Source organism: Tiliqua scincoides, chromosome 8 (assembly GCF_035046505.1).
Source record: "Tiliqua scincoides isolate rTilSci1 chromosome 8, rTilSci1.hap2, whole genome shotgun sequence".
Classification (NCBI taxonomy): domain Eukaryota; kingdom Metazoa; phylum Chordata; class Lepidosauria; order Squamata; family Scincidae; genus Tiliqua; species Tiliqua scincoides.
In genome coordinates, this window is record NC_089828.1 from 3,364,763 (window position 1) to 3,383,132 (window position 18,370).

The 18,370-nt window shown below is 43.1% G+C and overlaps 1 protein-coding gene across 1 annotated transcript; it reads left to right on the plus strand.

Annotated features, from left to right (window-relative positions):
- The first annotated feature begins 7,596 nt into the window (after positions 1-7,596).
- Positions 7,597-18,370, plus strand: SNRPA1 (small nuclear ribonucleoprotein polypeptide A'). The gene is made up of 9 exons (XM_066635692.1): positions 7,597-7,737; positions 11,483-11,630; positions 11,840-11,918; positions 14,110-14,156; positions 14,258-14,360; positions 15,192-15,271; positions 16,191-16,266; positions 17,171-17,264; positions 18,137-18,370. The coding sequence occupies exons 1-9, from the start codon at positions 7,656-7,658 to the stop codon at positions 18,193-18,195; spliced, it is 768 nt and encodes a 255-aa protein (XP_066491789.1). The 5' UTR covers positions 7,597-7,655; the 3' UTR covers positions 18,196-18,370.

Consider the following 18,370-nt stretch of genomic DNA (forward strand, 5'->3'; position numbering starts at 1 on the left):
TATACATATATATATATATATAATATATATTTTATAGTTTGTCGTGTGGTGTTTATATAATTGTGTTAAAATATATTTGGCTATGTTGTCTTACAGAATATTTTTTAAAAAAATAACTTATACAGTCATTGCCTTTCTTCATAGATTTTTTTTTAATTATTTTCATGGGGACAGAAACTTTGTTTTCCAAATGAGTCTCCTTTCCTTTAGTGACATCTTTGTAAGCTTCAACAAAGATGTCTCTTTTTTTCTCCTCAGACATATGTAAACAAGGCTTCTTCTTTTTTTCTAAGAATGTTCTTATTCACGTTGTTGGCCGTTTTAATAAGTTAAACCTTCAGCCCGTGAAATTGGCAGTAAAATGTTAATTGGCTCCTTACAAAGTGCGTTTTCTATGGAGGAGTTTTTTTCTGGCTAAAATTAACTGACATGATCCGACTGCTTTAAACCCATGCTCTTTAAAACTTGGCCAAATGAATAGTGAAAGCCAACACAGTATTTTTGATGCAGAGCCAGTCAAAAGCAAAAAGTCGACAAGGTGACCACAACATGAATAAAATGTCTATAGTCTTGATGAGTTACTCTCTACTTTTTTTTTAATCTACCAAAGTAAATTGCTTTATTTTACTATGAAGAATATCCTATTTCTGTGCGGTTTTTATTACTACTACTACTACTACTACTACTAATACCTGGAGATGGGAATCAAATGGGGTGCCACAGGGTTTTGTGCTGTTCAATATTTTTATAAATGACTAGGGTGAGGGGGTAGAAACAGTGCTTATCAAATTTGCAGGTGACACAAAGATGGCAGGGAAAGGTAACACTTTTGAAGATAAAATCAGGATTCAAAATGATCTTGGCAGGCTTGATCACTGGGCCCACACTGAGATGAATTTCAGTGGAAACAAACATTCCATATGTAGCTATTAAAAAAAATCAGAGGCACAAGTATAGCATCCTGTGCTCTTACTTGGGGGAAGGGGATGAAAGTGTCCCAACCACTGATCAAGCTTGCACCTGCTCAGTGGCATTCGGGGCAGGGGTGCTAAGTTTTTCAGGTACCAGAATGCCTGTGTAAAGTGGCCTTCCCCTCACCTTCATAACCATTTGTGGCTTCAAAAGTAAAGCAGAGGAGATGCCTCCACTTTGCTTTTGCTGTAGCAATTGTGAATGGGTCTGAAGGCGAGGGGGTGGAGCCACTTTACATGGGCATTTGGGCACCTGAAAAACTTAGTACTTTGCTCCCCTGGGAATGCCGCTGCCCCTGCTACCTTCTATGACTTTCCAGCACAAGGTGCTCCTACCTAGTCTATCGATTCAGTGCCACATAAGGCAATTTTTTCTGCTTGTATGATGCTTGAGAGACCAATCATATGGGAGCCATATGGAAACCACTTTTAGGAAGAGCCAAGTATAAACATGGTAAAGAATAAATAAAAAATAACTTCCACCAAAGGAATTCCCTACATCTGGCCTGCATATCTTGTGACCCACCAAGCAGAACACAGCCCAACAACCGTATATGATGGCCTACCCAAGCCTTGATTAATCTGGTTTTTGTCAGCTGTGTGAATTACAAAAAGGAGGGAGGGGGCAAGCTTGATCTAATGGGAATGAATTGAGTGCATCAGAATTGTGTGCACATGTTTTAAGTGGCTCTGAAGGGAGTCTGACTACCCAGCATGGTCCCAGCTCACATGGAAGGAAAAAACTCAAAAAATACCTGTTACACAGATCATGCAACGTTTTGGTCCCGCTATGTGTGTATCTTCACTTTCAGTGACTGGATGGGCCTTCTCAGGATTAGTGCATGGGATATGGCAACTTAGCAATGTATTTTGTCCCTCCATTTGCCTTGATTATTACTACAGCCCTGTGCTAAATTTTGCATGGTTCTTATTGCATCATTTTGCCATCATGGATCCTGCATCTATGACATAATTTTAAAAAATATGAATATGAATGAATATGAAGAAACACATCCAAGGACAACCTAGTTTTATATGCTCAATAATGGCTACCCAGATAGCTTTGGAAAACTCTCAAGCAGAATGAGGGTCATTCCCTATTTGTTGGCCTCTGGTATTCAGAAGCAGATACATGGAAGTTGAACTTAGCGATTCAGGGCACAATCCTAAGGGGAGTTGGGCTGGCGAAAGTCTCCTGCGCCGACCCAAGAGTGTCGCAAAAGTGCCATAAAGCAGCAGGCATTCCCAGGGTAGGTGGGGAACAAGAGGTGGGGCTGGGACTCTGTTATGCCAGATCCTGACCCCACCCCACCCCCCATGCCTAGGCAGCATGAGGTGGCTCAGATCTGAGTAGACCCATTGGGGCACCAGCAGCATCCCCTTGCCTCAAGCTGCGCTGCTTTTGGCCCCAAACTTGTGCTGGATACAGCACAGCCATGCCAGTCTGCCTGTTTCCAGTGCAAGTTAGAATTGGGCCACCCAGCTAATAGTCTTTGATAAGCTTTCATAGGTGGGTAATTCTGCTCAAGATACCACAGATAAACCAATTGACTTGGGGGAACTCTTCTGTTGTGGAACTTCGCCTGCCATCAAAATGGTAGACCAGGCAGGAATTAATCTCACTCTCATATAAGTACGTGAGTCTGGGTCTGACAAGTGTGAAGTGTTCCTTGCCAGATGAGCTAGAAGAAGCAATGCCAAGACCTTTGGTGACCATGAGGAAACATTGCCTTTCTGCAGGACTGCATGGTTGCAACATCCCAGTGAAAAGGGATAAATGTGTGGGTACACTATGAAGACATTCATTTCCTCTCTGCCCCAGGTCAGCAATTATCGTAATGTGCTCTCATCGCATTCAGATCTTCCATCTCCAAATCTCTATAAATCGGAGCTGTGGTAGAAATGCCCACATACCCTCAACAAATACCACAGGGGCATAGGCATTCATGGACACTTCCTTTATAATGCAGGTGAGATGTCTGGCACTGTGGTTAAAGCAGTAACATGTCATAACACAGCTGTAATTAGTGGAGGAGAAGAACATCAGTCTGGTTCCAGAGATGAAGGAGGAAGCAGTGGTCAAAGTGAGAGGTCATGGAGTATCAGCATAAAGGTTAGCAGCTGTACGGGCACCACCATAAACAGTAACCCAAAAGTGTTTTGGATCATGTCCGGAGAATTGGGAGCTATGGGCAGTGCTTACTTTCCAAAAGAAAGGCAATGCAATTCAGGATGCTTAGAGCCTTGCCATGTTGGTTACAAAGAAGGCTTGCTTCTGAATTCAAACCATGCAAAGGCACGTTTCACTTGCTTGAATGGAAGGTCAAAGTGTTCTGTACATGGTCAGAGGAAATGTAGATATGCCACGTAATTCTTCAGAGAAGGATATGGCCAAAGATGAGAAGGTATTGCTAAACAGGTGTGACTGACTAAGGAGAAGTGAAGACCAACAAACACCTGCAGAAAATGTCCCCCCCCCCCCAATTTATTCAAGTGGATTGAAAGTAGAACATGATGGGCTCAAAACTGTTATTACCAGACCTACAGCCAACATGACAAGGGAAGGAGCTGAAGCAGTTAGCCACAAAAGACTTAAGTTTGTTTACTTTGAACCCTGCATTTTGAACAGGTGCACAGAACACTTTTCTGACTTCTACAGCAAGCCTGAACGTCCACAATGGCCAATTTACTAGACACTCTGATATAACATCCCTGATGTAACTATTGATGGGCTCCATCCTGAACAAACTTATACAACACTTGGGCCACAGTTCAGGACTACTTAAACAGGCTTGTGTTCTTCTTGCTTTGTGTTCTATGTGTTGTTTTTAGTACCACTGGTACATTGATTAATATAATGACCAGCTTTATTACTGTACCTAGTTTACAAAAATATACAGTAGTTTGAAATCTAAGTTGCAGCCAATTATGCAGACTAAACATAAGAGAAACAGATCTGGAATTTCTAGACATCACTAGGAAATTTCTAAATGCCTCAGTAAGATGGAGGAAGAACTTAGCTCTATTTTGCACAAACCTGTGGTTGTTGAAGAAACACAGTCTTATCTATAGCAAACTACCTAGGGTTATTTAAACACCCCGTTGGTACTATCTCTTATCATTCCTATAGCACATTCAGCACATAAGAGTTCTTCAAAATTACATTTCCAGAACAAACTTGTGCTACGTGCAATCAATATTTCCATTTTACAGATTATCTGAGAACAGGGAACTTGTCTGGTAGGTTGATACCATGCATGTTTATTCAGAAATAAATCCCACCATATTCAGTGGGGCTGACTCCTAAGTAAATGTGCACAAAGTTGGTACCTGTGCAGCACAGTGCAGCCTAGAATGCAACACTGGTGGGCACCCAGAATCACGTCAAACAACTTTCCAATGAACCTTGGAGAGACAAATACAGTTGCAGAAGATGGTAGATGCCCTCAATGGACATGAACCTTGGTTTTAGCTCTCAGTCAATCAGTTCTGGGTGCAATACAGGTGCTGGTGAGAACCTTTAAAACCCTACACAGCTTAGGACCAGGATAACTGATGGACAGCCTCCTTCCATTTGATACCTTTGTCTATATCACAGTGGAGGGAGGGATGTAGAAAGAAAGAAAGAAAAGAAAGAAAGGGCTGGAACTTGTGGTTTAATAATTTACTATTTCCTGCCAAAGGCAGGCTCCCAGTGGTTAGCCACAAACTATGTTTTTCACCAGCTACTAGGTTGCCGGGCCGGGTGCATCCCAAGACCTACAATTTCTGAAGTGGGGTCAGTTTCAAAACTGCCAACCCCTTGACAAAGGGGGGGGGGGGAAGCAGGAATCTGTTACCAGGATGTGCAGGTCAGCAGCCCCCAAATGACCTGAGTTGAATCTGTGCTACTGGTTTGTTTGAGGAAAAAAACTGAAGTTGAGCAACAGGGCATTTGGGGCAAAGCAGCAGCTATTGGTATCTATAACTTATATCTATACTTCTTTCCTTTGCACTGACCCTCACCTGTGCAAACAGATGTAAAATTGATTTTTTTTCTCTTTCTTGTGAAATAGGCTGATTGAACAGAATAGAGAAACAGGGTAAAATGTTTGAAGCTGGTGTGCCACCATGTGGGCTGCAGCGAAAGTATTTTTAAAAATCATTTAAAGTAAAAGGATATGCAGTACTTACCTCCAACAGAGGCAATAGCTGCTGTTCTTTTTCCAATAGCTCTTCATGCTATTTTCAGTGCTCGTATGTAATCAGAATATATAGATTACCCTTCCATTCCATCTTCCTCAAGCTCTGCTAAGTGTAGGTGGGGATTATCTCTCTCCCTCATATCAATCCTATAAAAAACAAACACAATTTTAAAGAAACAATAAAAGGTGATAAAATACAAAACGATCAAAATAAAGCATCCAGCAGCCAAAATAATCAATACTTTCTAAAGCACACCAAAATGTTTAACTTGGCATCTGAAAGAACACTGTGAGAGAAGATAACCCTGGTGCTCTGCATGTGCACAGAGTCACCCTCGCTTTTGGTGTTTGTGCATGTGCACCAGAATTAAGATGGCTACACCTTCCATGCACTCAAACCATCCTTTCCTTCAACTGTTCTTTGCTTCCGTGACATATAAGGCAGCTGGGGGGTGAGAAGGGCATCATAAAGGGGGGGGGGTAAATTGGTGGGCTGCTGTAATGGGTGTCTGTGTGATATGCAAGCCCAGTGATAGGCTTCCAGCCAGGTGTGCCTGTTTGTAGTGTTGCAGGATGCTAAATGAGGTGGCTAGAGAACAGTTTTGGGGATTGGCCAGTGTGGGTTCAAAATTTGCCTCTTCTTTTGTCTCTGCCATTGGCTCAAGTCTGCCTTTTCTGACTCCCAGTCTAGGTTTGTGTGCAGTGGGATACGAACAGCTTGCTTTGACTGGATGCTTTTGAGGCTCCCCTTGTTACTTGTCCCAATCCCTCTCCTAGTGAAAGGGTTCCTTTCGGCTGGTGAACTCCACCATAGGGGCCTGAACCCTGACCCGGGAGAGGCTTGTGTGTTTATTTCACATGGCTGCCCCCTCCCAAGGAAATCAGTCCAACCCCCTTTTAAAGGCATCCAGGCTAGAAGCCATCACCGCCTGTGGCAAGGTGTTCACTCTGTGTAAAGAAACATTTTCTTTCGACTGTCTTAACTCTCCCAATATTCAATTTTAGTGGATGTAATCTGTAGCAGGTAATAAATCTGTGGAACTCCCTGCCATAGGATGCGGATATGGCATCTGGCCTGGATGCCTTTAAAAGGGGATTGGACAGATTTCTAGGGGAAAAGTCCATCACAGGTCATGATGGGTATGTGCAACCTTCTGATTTTAGAAATAGGCTATCTCAGGTGACCAGGTGCAAGGGAGTGGCACCAGGATGCAGGTCTGTTGTCGTCTTGTGTGCTCCGTGAAGCATCTGTTGGGCCTCTTGTGAGATACAGGAGGCTGGACTAGATGGGCCTTTAGCCTGATCCAGCAGGGCTCTTCTTCTGTTCCTATGCAATTAGTCTGTGGAACTCCCTGCCACAGAATGTGGTGATGGCATGGATGCCTTTAAAAGGGAATTGGACAGATTTCTGGAGGAAAGGTCCATCACAGGTTGCAAGCCATGATCTGTATGTGCAACTTCCTGGTGCTAGAAGGAGGCTACCTCAGAACGCCAGGTGCAAGGGCGTGCACCAGGATGCAGGTCACTTGTTGTCTCATGTGCTCCCTGAGGCATCTGGTGGGCCACTATGAGATACAAGAAGCTGAAGCAGATGGGCATTTAGTCTACTCAGCAGGGCTCTTTTGATGTTCCTATGTAGTTAGTCTGTGGAACTCCCTGCCACAGGAAGTGCCACAGAAAGTGGTGACATTCGGATGTTCCTATGTCGTTAGTCTGTGGAACTCCCTGCCACAGGAAGTGGTGATGGTCTGATGTTCCACAGACTAATGACACAGGAACATCAGAGCACCACCACTTCCTGGGGCAGGGAGTTCCACAGACCAACGACATAGGAACATCGGAACGTCACCACTTCCTGTGGCAGGGAGTTCCACAGACTAACGACATAGGAACTCCCTGCCACAGCAAGTGGTGGTGCTCTGATGTTCCTATGTCGTTAGTCTGTGGGACTCCCTGCCACAGGAAGTGGTGATGTTCTTATGTTGTTGATCTGTGGGACTCCCTGCCACAGGAAGGGCCTGGCCTGGAAAAAGCCTGAACAGTGCTTAGTGCAACACTAATTCCATGCCTGTCTACTCAGAAGTAAGTTCCATTGCAGTCAATGGAGTTTACTCCCAGGAAGGTGTGGACAGCCTGGGGCCTTCTCACCCACCCTGCAGCTGCCTCTCTGGGAGTTTTATTCAGAGGAGGGGGGGGGCAGACACACAGGCCTCGCTTCTCAAAATGGCGGCCCCAAACTCTCCCCTGCTGCCTGTAGGAGGCGCCAAGAGCGGCTAGGCCTCAAAAGCGTTGCCATGGCGACAGGGGAAGCAGGCGTGCGGAGCCCGCTACTCGATAGCTCGTCACCTCCCACTTCCGCCTCCGCCTCTTCTCCGATCGGCGTCTCGGCCGCTCGGCTCTTTGGGCTGCGCCGCGCGCGGGCCAGTACGTATGCGTGCTTCCTCGGCGCGCTGTGGAGAGGAGGGAGCCTTCGACCTCATCCTTTCGCCCCCTCCCCAAGATGGTGAAGCTGACCGCGGAGCTCATCGAGATGGCGGCGCAATACACGAACGCCGTGCGGGACCGAGAGCTGGACCTGCGGGGTGAGGGGGGGGCCGTGTGGCGCGGGAGGGGCGGGTTTGCCGGGCCCGAGAAGGCCCCAAAGGGACGGGGAGGAGAGCAGGGGCTGCTTGTGGCGCGGACGGTGGCCCGCGAGGGTCATGCCCTGAGCTGCTCCACAAGGCCGGCGAGGTCCTCGAGGGCCTAAAGCAGGAGAAGGACCCGTCGGTGCATGCGCAGTGGACGCATTAATATCAACTTAATATCAACTAATTAAGATTTATTTATATTACATTTATTCATATTATCTATTTATAAATGTTTATTATTTGTTGTTGGCAACCTTCAGTCTCGAAAGACTATGGTATCGCGCTCTGAAAGGTGGTTCTGGAATGTTTATTATTATATATTAATTAATCGTTAATTAGTTAATTGTCAACTAATTAAAAATTATTTATATTTATATTTTTTCATATTTGTTTACTTATAAATGTTTGCCATTATATATTATTATTAATTAATTGTTAACATTAAAATAATCAACTAATAATTATTTTAACAGTATTAACATTAAAATAATTATAAATAATCAAAATTATCAGTTTATTAATTTTGTAATTTGTTAGTTATAAAAATTAATCAAGAATTATATAATTATTAGAAGTATAACTTATAAATTTATAAAAATTATTTTTTATTGTTAATCTTCATTGATTAAAATTAATCATTAATTTCGTAGTGTTTGACTGTAAGCTATGATAATTTTAATATAATTATATTAAGGTAATTTTATTATAATTATATTAGAGATATTCACCTATGATAAAATTAATGATTGATTAAAGAAAATTAATAATGGATGACATTTAAATCAGCTCAACGTTACATAGGCGTTCGTAACATATCATTGCAACCAGTGCTTCTCGCAGGGAGGGATGGCAGGCCTTTGTCCCAAGGGGCCTGCAGTCAAGAAAAACTGGCATGTAAGGGAGATAGTGGGTTTTATCTGAATTTAAACATTTTAGCACCAGGATCCATGTTTTAGAATGAAAATCAGTCGGGACCCACCAGAAGTGGAACTCCTTGCCACATGATGTGGTGACGGCATCTGGCCGGACGACTTTAAAAGGGGATTGGACAAGTTTCTGGAGGAAAAATCCATTACGGGGTACAAGCCATGATGTGTATGCGCAACCTCCTGATTTTAGAAATGGGCTATGTCAGAATGCCAGATGCAAGGGAGGGCACCAGGATGCAGGTCTCTTGTTATCTGGTGTGCTCCCTGGGGCATTTGCTGGGCTGCTGTGAGATACAGGAAGCTGGACTAGATGGGCCTGTGGCCTGATCCAGTGGGGCTGTTCTTATGTTCTTATGTTAAATGATGTCATTACCATGACCGGCCATGACATTCACCTGGCAAGTGATGTCATGGCCGGAAGTGGCATAAGCCATTAACAGCCCAATCCTATGCATGTCTACTCAGAAGTAATCCCATTAGAGTCAATGGGGCTTACTTTCCGGAAAGTGTGGGTAGGATTGGCCAGTCCATAAGAACATAAGAACAGCCCCACTGGATCAGGCCATAGGCCCATCTAGTCCAGCTTCCTGTATCTCACAGCGGCCCACCAAATGCCCCAGGGAGCACACCAGATAACAAGAGACCTCATCCTGGTGCCCTCCCTTGCATCTGGCATTCTGACATAACCCATTTCTAAAATCAGGAGGTTGCACATACACATCATGGCTTGTACCCCGTAATGGATTTTTCCTCCAGAAACTTGTCCAATCCCCTTTTAAAGGCGTCTAGGCTAGACGCCAGCACCACATCCTGTGGCAAGGAGTTCCACAGACCAACCACACGCTGAGTAAAGAAATATTTTCTTTTGTCTGTCCTAACCCGCCCAACACTCAATTTTAGTGGATGTCCCCTGGTTCTGGTATTATGTGAGAGTGTAAAAAGCATCTCCCTATCCACTCTGTCCATCCCCTGCATAATTTTGTATGTCTCAATCATGTCCCCCCTCAGGCGTCTCTTTTCTAAGCTGAAGAGGCCCAAATGCCGTAGCCTTTCCTCATAAGGAAGGTGCCCCAGCCCCGTAATCATCTTAGTCGCTCTCTTTTGCACCTTTTCCATTTCCACTATGTCTTTTTGAGATGCGGCGACCAGAACTGGACACAATTCTCCAGGTGTGGCCTTACCATCGATTTGTACAACGGCATTATAATATTAGCCGTTTTGTTCTCAATACTCTTCCTAATGATCCCAAGCATAGAATTGGCCTTCTTCACTGCTGCCGCACACTGGGTCGACACTTTCATCGACCTGTCCACCACCACCCCAAGATCTCTCTCCTGATCTGTCACAGACAGCTCGGAACCCATCAGCCTATATGTGAAGTTTTGATTTTTTTGCCCCAATGTGCATGACTTTACACTTACTGACATTGAAGCGCATCTGCCATTTTGCTGCCCATTCTGCCAGTCTGGAGAGATCCTTCTGGAGCTCCTCACAATCACTTCTGGTCTTCACCACTCGGAAAAGTTTGGTGTCGTCCGCAAACTTTGCAACCTCACTGCTCAACCCTGTCTCCAGGTCATTTATGAAGAGGTTGAAAAGTACCGGTCCCAGGACAGATCCTTGGGGCACACCGCTTTTCACCTCTCTCCATTGTGAAAATTGCCCATTGACACCCACTCTCTGTTTCCTGGCCTCCAACCAGTTCACAATCCACGAGAGGACCTGTTCTCTAATTCCCTGACTGTGGAGTTTTTTCAGTAGCCTTTGGTGAGGGATCGTGTCGACCGCCTTCTGAAAGTCCAGATATACAATGTCTACGGGTTGTACCGCATCCACATGCCTGTTGACATGTCCAGCTTCTAACCATGTCCAGCTTCTAACCTAAGCTACCTTCAGCCTAGGTCCCGTTATACAGCATGCTTCTGCTGTTCTTTTGCATAGCTTGGAATTCAAACATTCTAGCTCAGAAGTCAAAGCAAACACAGGCTTGGATCCTTCTCCAACCACCCAGTCCTCTCTCCCCTTTCCAGTGTCCCATCTTCCCACCTGTTCAGGGCAGAGCACCAGGCTTCTCTCCCACTGGGAACCTCTGTTGCCCAGCGGCTCTGTTCAGCTCTGTATTTTCAATGGTGGCTGGGTGCTCAAGTCAAGTCTTGCCCTCGCTGTAGGAGTATCTCCCAAAAGCAACATCTGCCATCTTACCTTGACTCTCTGTGGTCTTCAGTGACAGATGTGGCATTTGGATGGCTACAGGCTTTGGCAATATTCATGTCTTATGTTCTCACTTGCGCACAGCCTGTTCACAGTCAACTGTACATACTTTGCTAGTGCACTGTGTGAAAGAATGGTTCCCTTGATCTGTTCGGAACCTGCTGATGATCAATTTTGTTAGCAACCTAGTCCATTATTATGAGTGTTCTCTTCCTTCTCCATCTTGGATCTACTGGACAGGATTGCTTTAAGCATTCCTGCAGTAATGATTAAGTTGACTGTTGCATACTTGAAGTGTGTGTTTGTGTGAGAGCTCAGACCTGTCCAACTTTCCAGCACGGATGTGGCCATGCCAACAGGGTGCATGCTGTGTCCTCTGGTGATGGGGGCAAGCAGTCACAGAGGTCGCCTTAAGGTAAGAGAACTTTTCTTGCCTTACCTCGGGGCTGCATTGTGGCTGCATCTGCACTGGAAAGTTGGATAGTTTTGGACCCTAACTGTAATTTCTCCTTCATATTGGCTGTAGCTAATCTTTTTGTTGCTCCATGTCTTTTTTTAAGGATATAAGATCCCAGTGATTGAGAATTTGGGTGCCACCTTGGACCAGTTTGATGCCATTGATTTTTCTGACAACGAGATCCGGAAATTGGATGGTTTTCCTCTGCTAAAAAGACTGAAAACCTTGCTGATGAATAACAACAGGTTAAGGTGAGTGGACCTCCAGCTGTGAGATCTGGAGCCTCTTTGGTGCTGGTCTGACTGTAGTGACAGGTCTTGATGTGGCTGCTACTTTTGCAGTGTGTACAAGGGCAAGTTTAATCAGAGCTTCTGCTGACTGTTGGGGAAGACCAAGCTATATGATGACTTTTCAGAATTGTTTCATCTGATACTCTTTTTTTTTTCTTTTCTTTTCTTAGCCGAATAGGTGAAGGACTTGAGCAGTCTTTACCAAATCTCACAGAACTGATTCTGACCAATAACAACATAATGGAGTTGGTAAGTCAAAACAGGAAATAAATTTAATTTATTTTTCTTTAAAAAAATTAATCCCTAATTCCCAGCATAAAGAGGTTTTAAATGATGTCTCATTCACTAGGTGTATCCATTCATAGTGTTTGGACCAGAATTTTTGGAGAGTTACTGACTTCCATGAGAATAGTTGCAACATAGCAGCAAGTGCTAGAGCTACTTCAGTTATGAGTTCCACATTGATGCAGTGTAGGTTAAGATGACTTTGTAATTGCAGTATTTTTTAGTTGATCAAAAAAGTAAAAACTACGTCCTTGGTCTTCATGTAGAAGGTTCTTAGGAGAAAATGACGAGAGCAAAATATAAATGGACTGTGCTTAGACAGCCATGGGAATTGCAGAATATATAAAATCGTTCATAATAGGTATGTATGAAGTTCAGGGTATCTTTGTAAGAGTCTGTGTGGAATTGCAAACCTGCAATAAGTGTGCCCCCACGACCACCACATGGTATCTCTTTGTTTCTGAAGTGCAGTCTGGGTCCTTTACAAGTCAGAAGATTCTGGGACCATGCGATGAGTGTGAGCATGCAATAAATCCTCTGAAACATATGGAAGAAAACAGCAAAATTCATATTGGATGGAAGACATTCTTTGTAACTAGCAGTTTTTTTACAGGCACAGAGTACTCCAAAGTTGAGAGATATAAACATTAAAATAAATTGACCAGGGTGACCAGCTTTGCTAAGAGTTGAATGCCAGAATAGCCAGACATCTGGCATCACTTCTTGCTACCCCACAGGCTCTGCTGCCTTTGTTCTCCCTCTCAAGTAAACAGTCTTTTCCAGCTCCTTCCTCCACAAGCATCTGGTCAACACTCCTGCTCCTTCTCCTGCCCCCAGATCCCTATGAGCACTGAGCTCAGAATCTCATAGATTGCCCAGCTGTCACCATTACCAGTTCCTTTGTACATGTGGAAGGAAAGATGGAACTCCAAAGATCTTCAGATCTAAAGTCCATATGTATGCTACAATAAATTGTATTTACGTTTACTCACATGGGTCAGTGTGTTATAGTTTAGCAATTGCTACAATAATGTTTATATTTTAGAAAGCCTCCCCTTTGCTTGCCACCCAGAATTTGTCTGTGTTTATGTCTGCATACTGTGCTTCATGAGTGACTTCAGTTACAGCTGCAAAACTCTGGGCTTGTTTCCACTGCCAGTATTCAGAGACCACTTTCCCAGCATTCTTGCCTTGAGAAGTTTACTGCTATCCATGCAGACAAAGACTTCCTGGTGTTTCAAGCCTAGATAATACACAGTTTTGTAAATGAATATCTGTGTAGGAAAACTGCACATTTTGTCCATTTTCAGATGGGTGCACATCTCTGTTGCTGCCTGTATGTGTGGAGGGAGTTGGTTCTAACTGCAAGAGACATCTCTATAGGAAATACTTGCAGGTTGTGCAGTTGTCACACAACTTTGATGAAAATTTGTGTACACAAAGGCAAAAAATCTAGTGAGAGTGAACCCTAAAATGGACCCCCACAAAATGGAAGTTTATGAGTAAACAGATCTCTTATGTACGTGGATGCATTTTCAAATGTACACATTTTGGATCAGTTGCCTTTTGCAATATGAAGCAGCACAACTCAGACCAATATATTTAATGTGTGTTAAACAGTAGCCTGATTATTTGCAATAATAATGGTTTGTTGTGATAAGAATGTGCTGTACCTAATGCATGCATATATTTTTCCTTGCCTTGGTACAATGGAGCAGGGGTTTGGAAACTTCCATTTGTGGTCAGCAACAAACCACAGTTTCCTGTTTATGTCCAAACTCATCTGATCTTGGTTAACTACAGTTTTTGCCACCCACAGTGTCCTATATTTGGACATAACCATAAATTGTTGTTTGCTACAAAACATCAATGTGTCCAATCCCTTGCATTCATATGTGGAGGAGGAGAGAAGGGTGAGGTTGTAAGGTTCACCAGAGACATTATCACAACAAACCATGGATTGTTGTCTAATCCAGATCAGTTAATTCTTACGTTACAACGTTTGAAATAAACATCATTATGCTAGTTTTATAGTATAACAGATGCACTTTGCAGGAGCTGGTTTTGCTTTCTGATTTGTGTGAGCTGTACTGTTAAACACAAAACTATATTTGCATGGTTTGGAACTATTTGCTTCTTTATTCTTATTTTTCAGGGTGATCTAGATCCTTTGGCAACAGTTAAATCACTGACTTATCTGAGGTATGTTATCCTTTTCGTGAGCAATGGTTAGAATCTGTTTCTGAGTCTCCTTTTGAGCGTCTTTAACTCTATGTAAATATCTTCTTTGTTTTCCTCCTTAGTATTTTGAGAAATCCTGTGACAAATAAGAAGCATTATAGGTTATATGTAATCTACAAGGCCCCCCAAGTCAGAGTGCTGGATTTCCAGAAAGTGAAATTAAAAGTAAGTCTGACACTTTGTAAAATAACTCTTGTTCCCTGAGAAGCTAGACGTCAAATACTCCTTTTTTGTCTTTATTGGGGGAACTCTGTATCAATTTCTAACTACAATATGAAATAATTTGCACAGCGTGATAGTTGTTTATGGCTGAGGCTTTGTGAGTGTGTCCCACAGAGATGCTCATTGTGAAGGCAAAATTATATGCCATCAGCATCCACACGAAGTGAATTCTGTTTAATTTGTATTTTGGATTTAGGAAGTATTGAAAATTTTTTTAAGGCATGCCTGTCATAACCTCAACCAGCACATGTTTAATGTAAATATGACAGTGCTTTTGGATGGTAGTGACACGCATGCAGGAATGCCCCATCATGTGTTCTGTTTACTGAACCACCACCTGCAAAGAGAATTCCTGAAAATGGAGATGCCAACTCCCTTCTCATACCTATGACTGGAACATTCAGGGATGCATCTAGGCTAAATGTACTTTCTCATGTCTCATATTCATGTATAGTTTTAATGATTGTTTGACACCTCTGGTAAATGAGATAGAGGTGTGCACTTTTAGACAACAGAAATCAAACAGGAAATAAAACACAGTTGGGAAAATCTCAGCAGGCTCTCTTGTCATCTGAGGAAAACAGGCAGCATATCTCACTCAGGATAAATTGTAGGCCCAGTTTAAAGGCTTCTTCTTGATGTCACTGGGTTGTTTACTTTTTTGTATGTAATTTCTGTTGCCTTATGCCACTTCCTTTGGAGAAAAGAAGCTTTGCACAGAGTGCTTGTTCCTGTTGATGTTACATTAACTGTGTGTGTGTGGTATCGCTGTAGGAGCGTCAAGAGGCAGAGAAAATGTTCAAGGGCAAGCGGGGTGCACAGCTTGCAAAGGATATTGCCAGGAGAACAAAAACGTAAGATACGGATAACCACTTTAAACTGGCAGTCTCCTTCAGAAACACCACAACCAGCTGAAATCCTCTTGGGCAGGGGTCTCCAAACTTTTTGGCCAGAGGGCCGCATGAAATATCTGGCGCAGTGCTGAGGGCCAGAAAAAACTTAAATATAAAATTTAAATAAGTTAGAGATGGAACTTAGGTGAATGAATAAATGAATGAGTGGGCTCATTCATTCAGCCTCTCCAGCCCTCAGAACACCCTCCAGACGCAATCAGAGTACAGCTCTGGTCATGTACAGTCAAGTGGGCCAGAGGCTTTCAGGGGACAAGAGGCTGGCCGCGGGCCAGTTAGAGGCTCACTGCAGGCTGCATCTGGCCCCCGGGCTGGGGTTTGGAGACCCCTGCTCTTTGGCATTAGAAGTCAGTAGTGGACACTAGCAAGAACCAAATTACGTATTTTGAATGGTAAAAAAAGTCATTGACCAGGCCACTGTATCTCTTAATCTACATTCAGGTTGCAGCTTAAGCCATTCCCTAGTGGAGACAGGGGCATTCCTCATAGTTGGGGATTGTCCCTCATTGCTCACCATACGCAGGTCCAGCCCAAAAGAGCGGGGAGTGGAGTTCCCAGCGCGAGGGGATCAAATGTGTATACCTGTGGGCTGTGCAGAAACAGGGTTCAAATGTGTATACCTGCGGGCTGGGCAGAAATGGGTTAAGCTATGTTCACAATTTACCTTTCACATTGTGAAAGGGTGGCATGTGGGAAAGTCACCCTGCTGGTGTTTCTGAAGGAGCTATTGTTTCATTGTATCAGTTTGTTAACAAAGATAAGATACTACACTTGATTAAAATTAGTGCTTCTCTTTGGAAGCCAGAGAAGCAGGTGGTGATTCTGTATATTCTAACACTATACCTTTTTTTTGCTTCTGAAGCTTTAACCCCGGTGCTGGTTTGCCAACTGACAAAAAGAAAACTGGGCCCTCCCCAGGAGATGTGGAGGCTATCAAGGTAACATTTTCAGTGTCTAAAGGAGGCATCTCCTAGACAAGTGGCTCTGTGGACAAAGGTGTGAGTTTTTGTGTGGTGTTGATCTGCTAGATGTGATACACAGTTTGCTGCCATCAACATCCAGTATTTGTCAATTGTTTTTATATGAGCATTCTTCTCATTAAGTGTGTCTGCTTGCACTCTGGTTAGTATCATTAACTGTGTAACTTTTCCTAGGAGAAGTATTGGATTCTTTAAACTACATCACTTCTTGCTGCAAAAAGTCAGTTTTTAAACATTTTGTCCAACATGTTTTGAAGGCTAGGGCATATAGGTATTGGTAAGTTGAAATAAATGTCTACCCCTTCGAACGTGGAATAAAATCTGAAATGCAGCAGATACTAAAACTCTGCCCTGTGGCTGGCATTTTGTTAAGCTTGACTTGAACAGCAGCAAGATTCTGTTTGTGTTCCCCTGCATAGCTAGCAGCATTGTAACTACATTTTGTTCTTGTGTTTATTCCTGTAAAGCAGGGGTCTCCAAACTTTTTGACCAGAGGGCCGCATCAAATATCTGGTGTGGTGTGCAGGGCCGGAAAAAAAGTTTAAATATAAAATTTAAATAAATAAATTAGAGATGCAACTTAGATGAGTGAATAAATGAATGAATGGGCTCATTCATTCAACCTCTCTGGCCCTCAGAACACCCTCCAGACACAATCAGAGCATAGTTCTGGTCATGTTCAGTTGAGTGGGCCAGGGGCTTTCAGGGGACAAGAGCCTGGCTGCGGGCCAGAAAGAGGCTTGCTGCGGGCTGCATCTGGCCCCCGGGCCGGGGTTTGGAGACCACTGCTGTAAAGTATACATTGTACATTAATAAGTCTGTTGAAAATGTTGCATAAATGACCATGATCTTTCTTTTTAAGAATGCCATTGCTAATGCCACAACACTGGCTGAAGTAGAGAGGCTCAAAGGCTTACTGCAAGCTGGTCAGATACCTGGCAGAGACCGTAAAGCAGGTAAAGAATATCTTCATAATATTCAACCAGCACAGAGATTACTTGGAAGTCACAGCTGTTGGTAATTTGTTGGGAGGGATTCCATGTTAACATTATAGAGCAACCTGCAGCTGGACTAAAAAAGTTGATAATAAGCTTTTTGCATGTTTCATAGTACCAACTCTGTTTCTGTTTCACTGTAAAGCACTCACAGTGGTAGTGGTTAGAAGAGCCTAGTTCTCATTGAGGCGATCAACCTTTTTCTGGGTTGGTCCGCAGAATTTGCCTCCATACAAAATGGCTTACTTCCACAAAAGAAAACTAGCATGCAAGGAAAAAGAATTCTAGATTAGCCATCAGTAGTACAGCTTAGACATCAGTTTCTTACCTTGATGAGAGCTAAGCCTTAGAAACCTGCATCCCATTCCAATACACAAAGGCACACTTGTAAGTATTTAAATTCTGACATTCCAAAATAAGAGGACTGCAGTGTTAAAAGTCTGGTAAGTATGGTGTTGAGATGTAAGGTTAAGACAGTTTTAACACTAAAAAAAAACAAGATCTGTAAATGAGTTCTTCCTGCTCATTGTAAGTAGCTAGTAAATGTTGCGGGTAGCAAACACAAGTAGTAAATTCACTTGAAGCAAAACACTCAGCATTGTTTGATTAAATACCTGGTAAAACAGTCCTTAAGAATGACTTCCTTAGAATGAGAAGCAGATCTTAAACCATTTTTGCCCAATGTTGCATATATGCAACAGAGATAAAATGTGTACACTTGTGGGTTGGGCAAAAATGAGTTAAAAGGATTACATCCTTCCTGATGCTAACCTTTCACTTATGTGGTGTGTGGAAATGCATTAATGCCATTAATAAGTAACTTTGTTTGCTAGGCCCTTCAGATGAGGCAGAAGAGGAGATGGAGGAAGATTCAATTGCCAATGGATCTTAACATGTATTTGTCTGCATCTGGCGAGTCTGAAGAATACTCTTGTCATTTTTCATTTCTCTTCTTTATTACTAGAGTCATTCTACCTTTTGTTCAGATGCACTATTGTTTGTGAATTGTCGTCTGTAAATTTCATACTGTACATTTTGAAGTTGAATAAAACATTTTTTTTTCTCAA

Coding starts and splice junctions, on each gene's coding strand:
- SNRPA1 (XM_066635692.1), top strand. CDS start 7,656: ATGGTGAAGCTGACCGCGGAGCTCATCGAGATGGCGGCGCAATACACG. Junction 14,361..15,191: donor TCCAGAAAGTGAAATTAAAA/GTAAGTCTGACA, acceptor GTATCGCTGTAG/GAGCGTCAAGAGGCAGAGAA. Junction 15,272..16,190: donor ATTGCCAGGAGAACAAAAAC/GTAAGATACGGA, acceptor TTGCTTCTGAAG/CTTTAACCCCGGTGCTGGTT.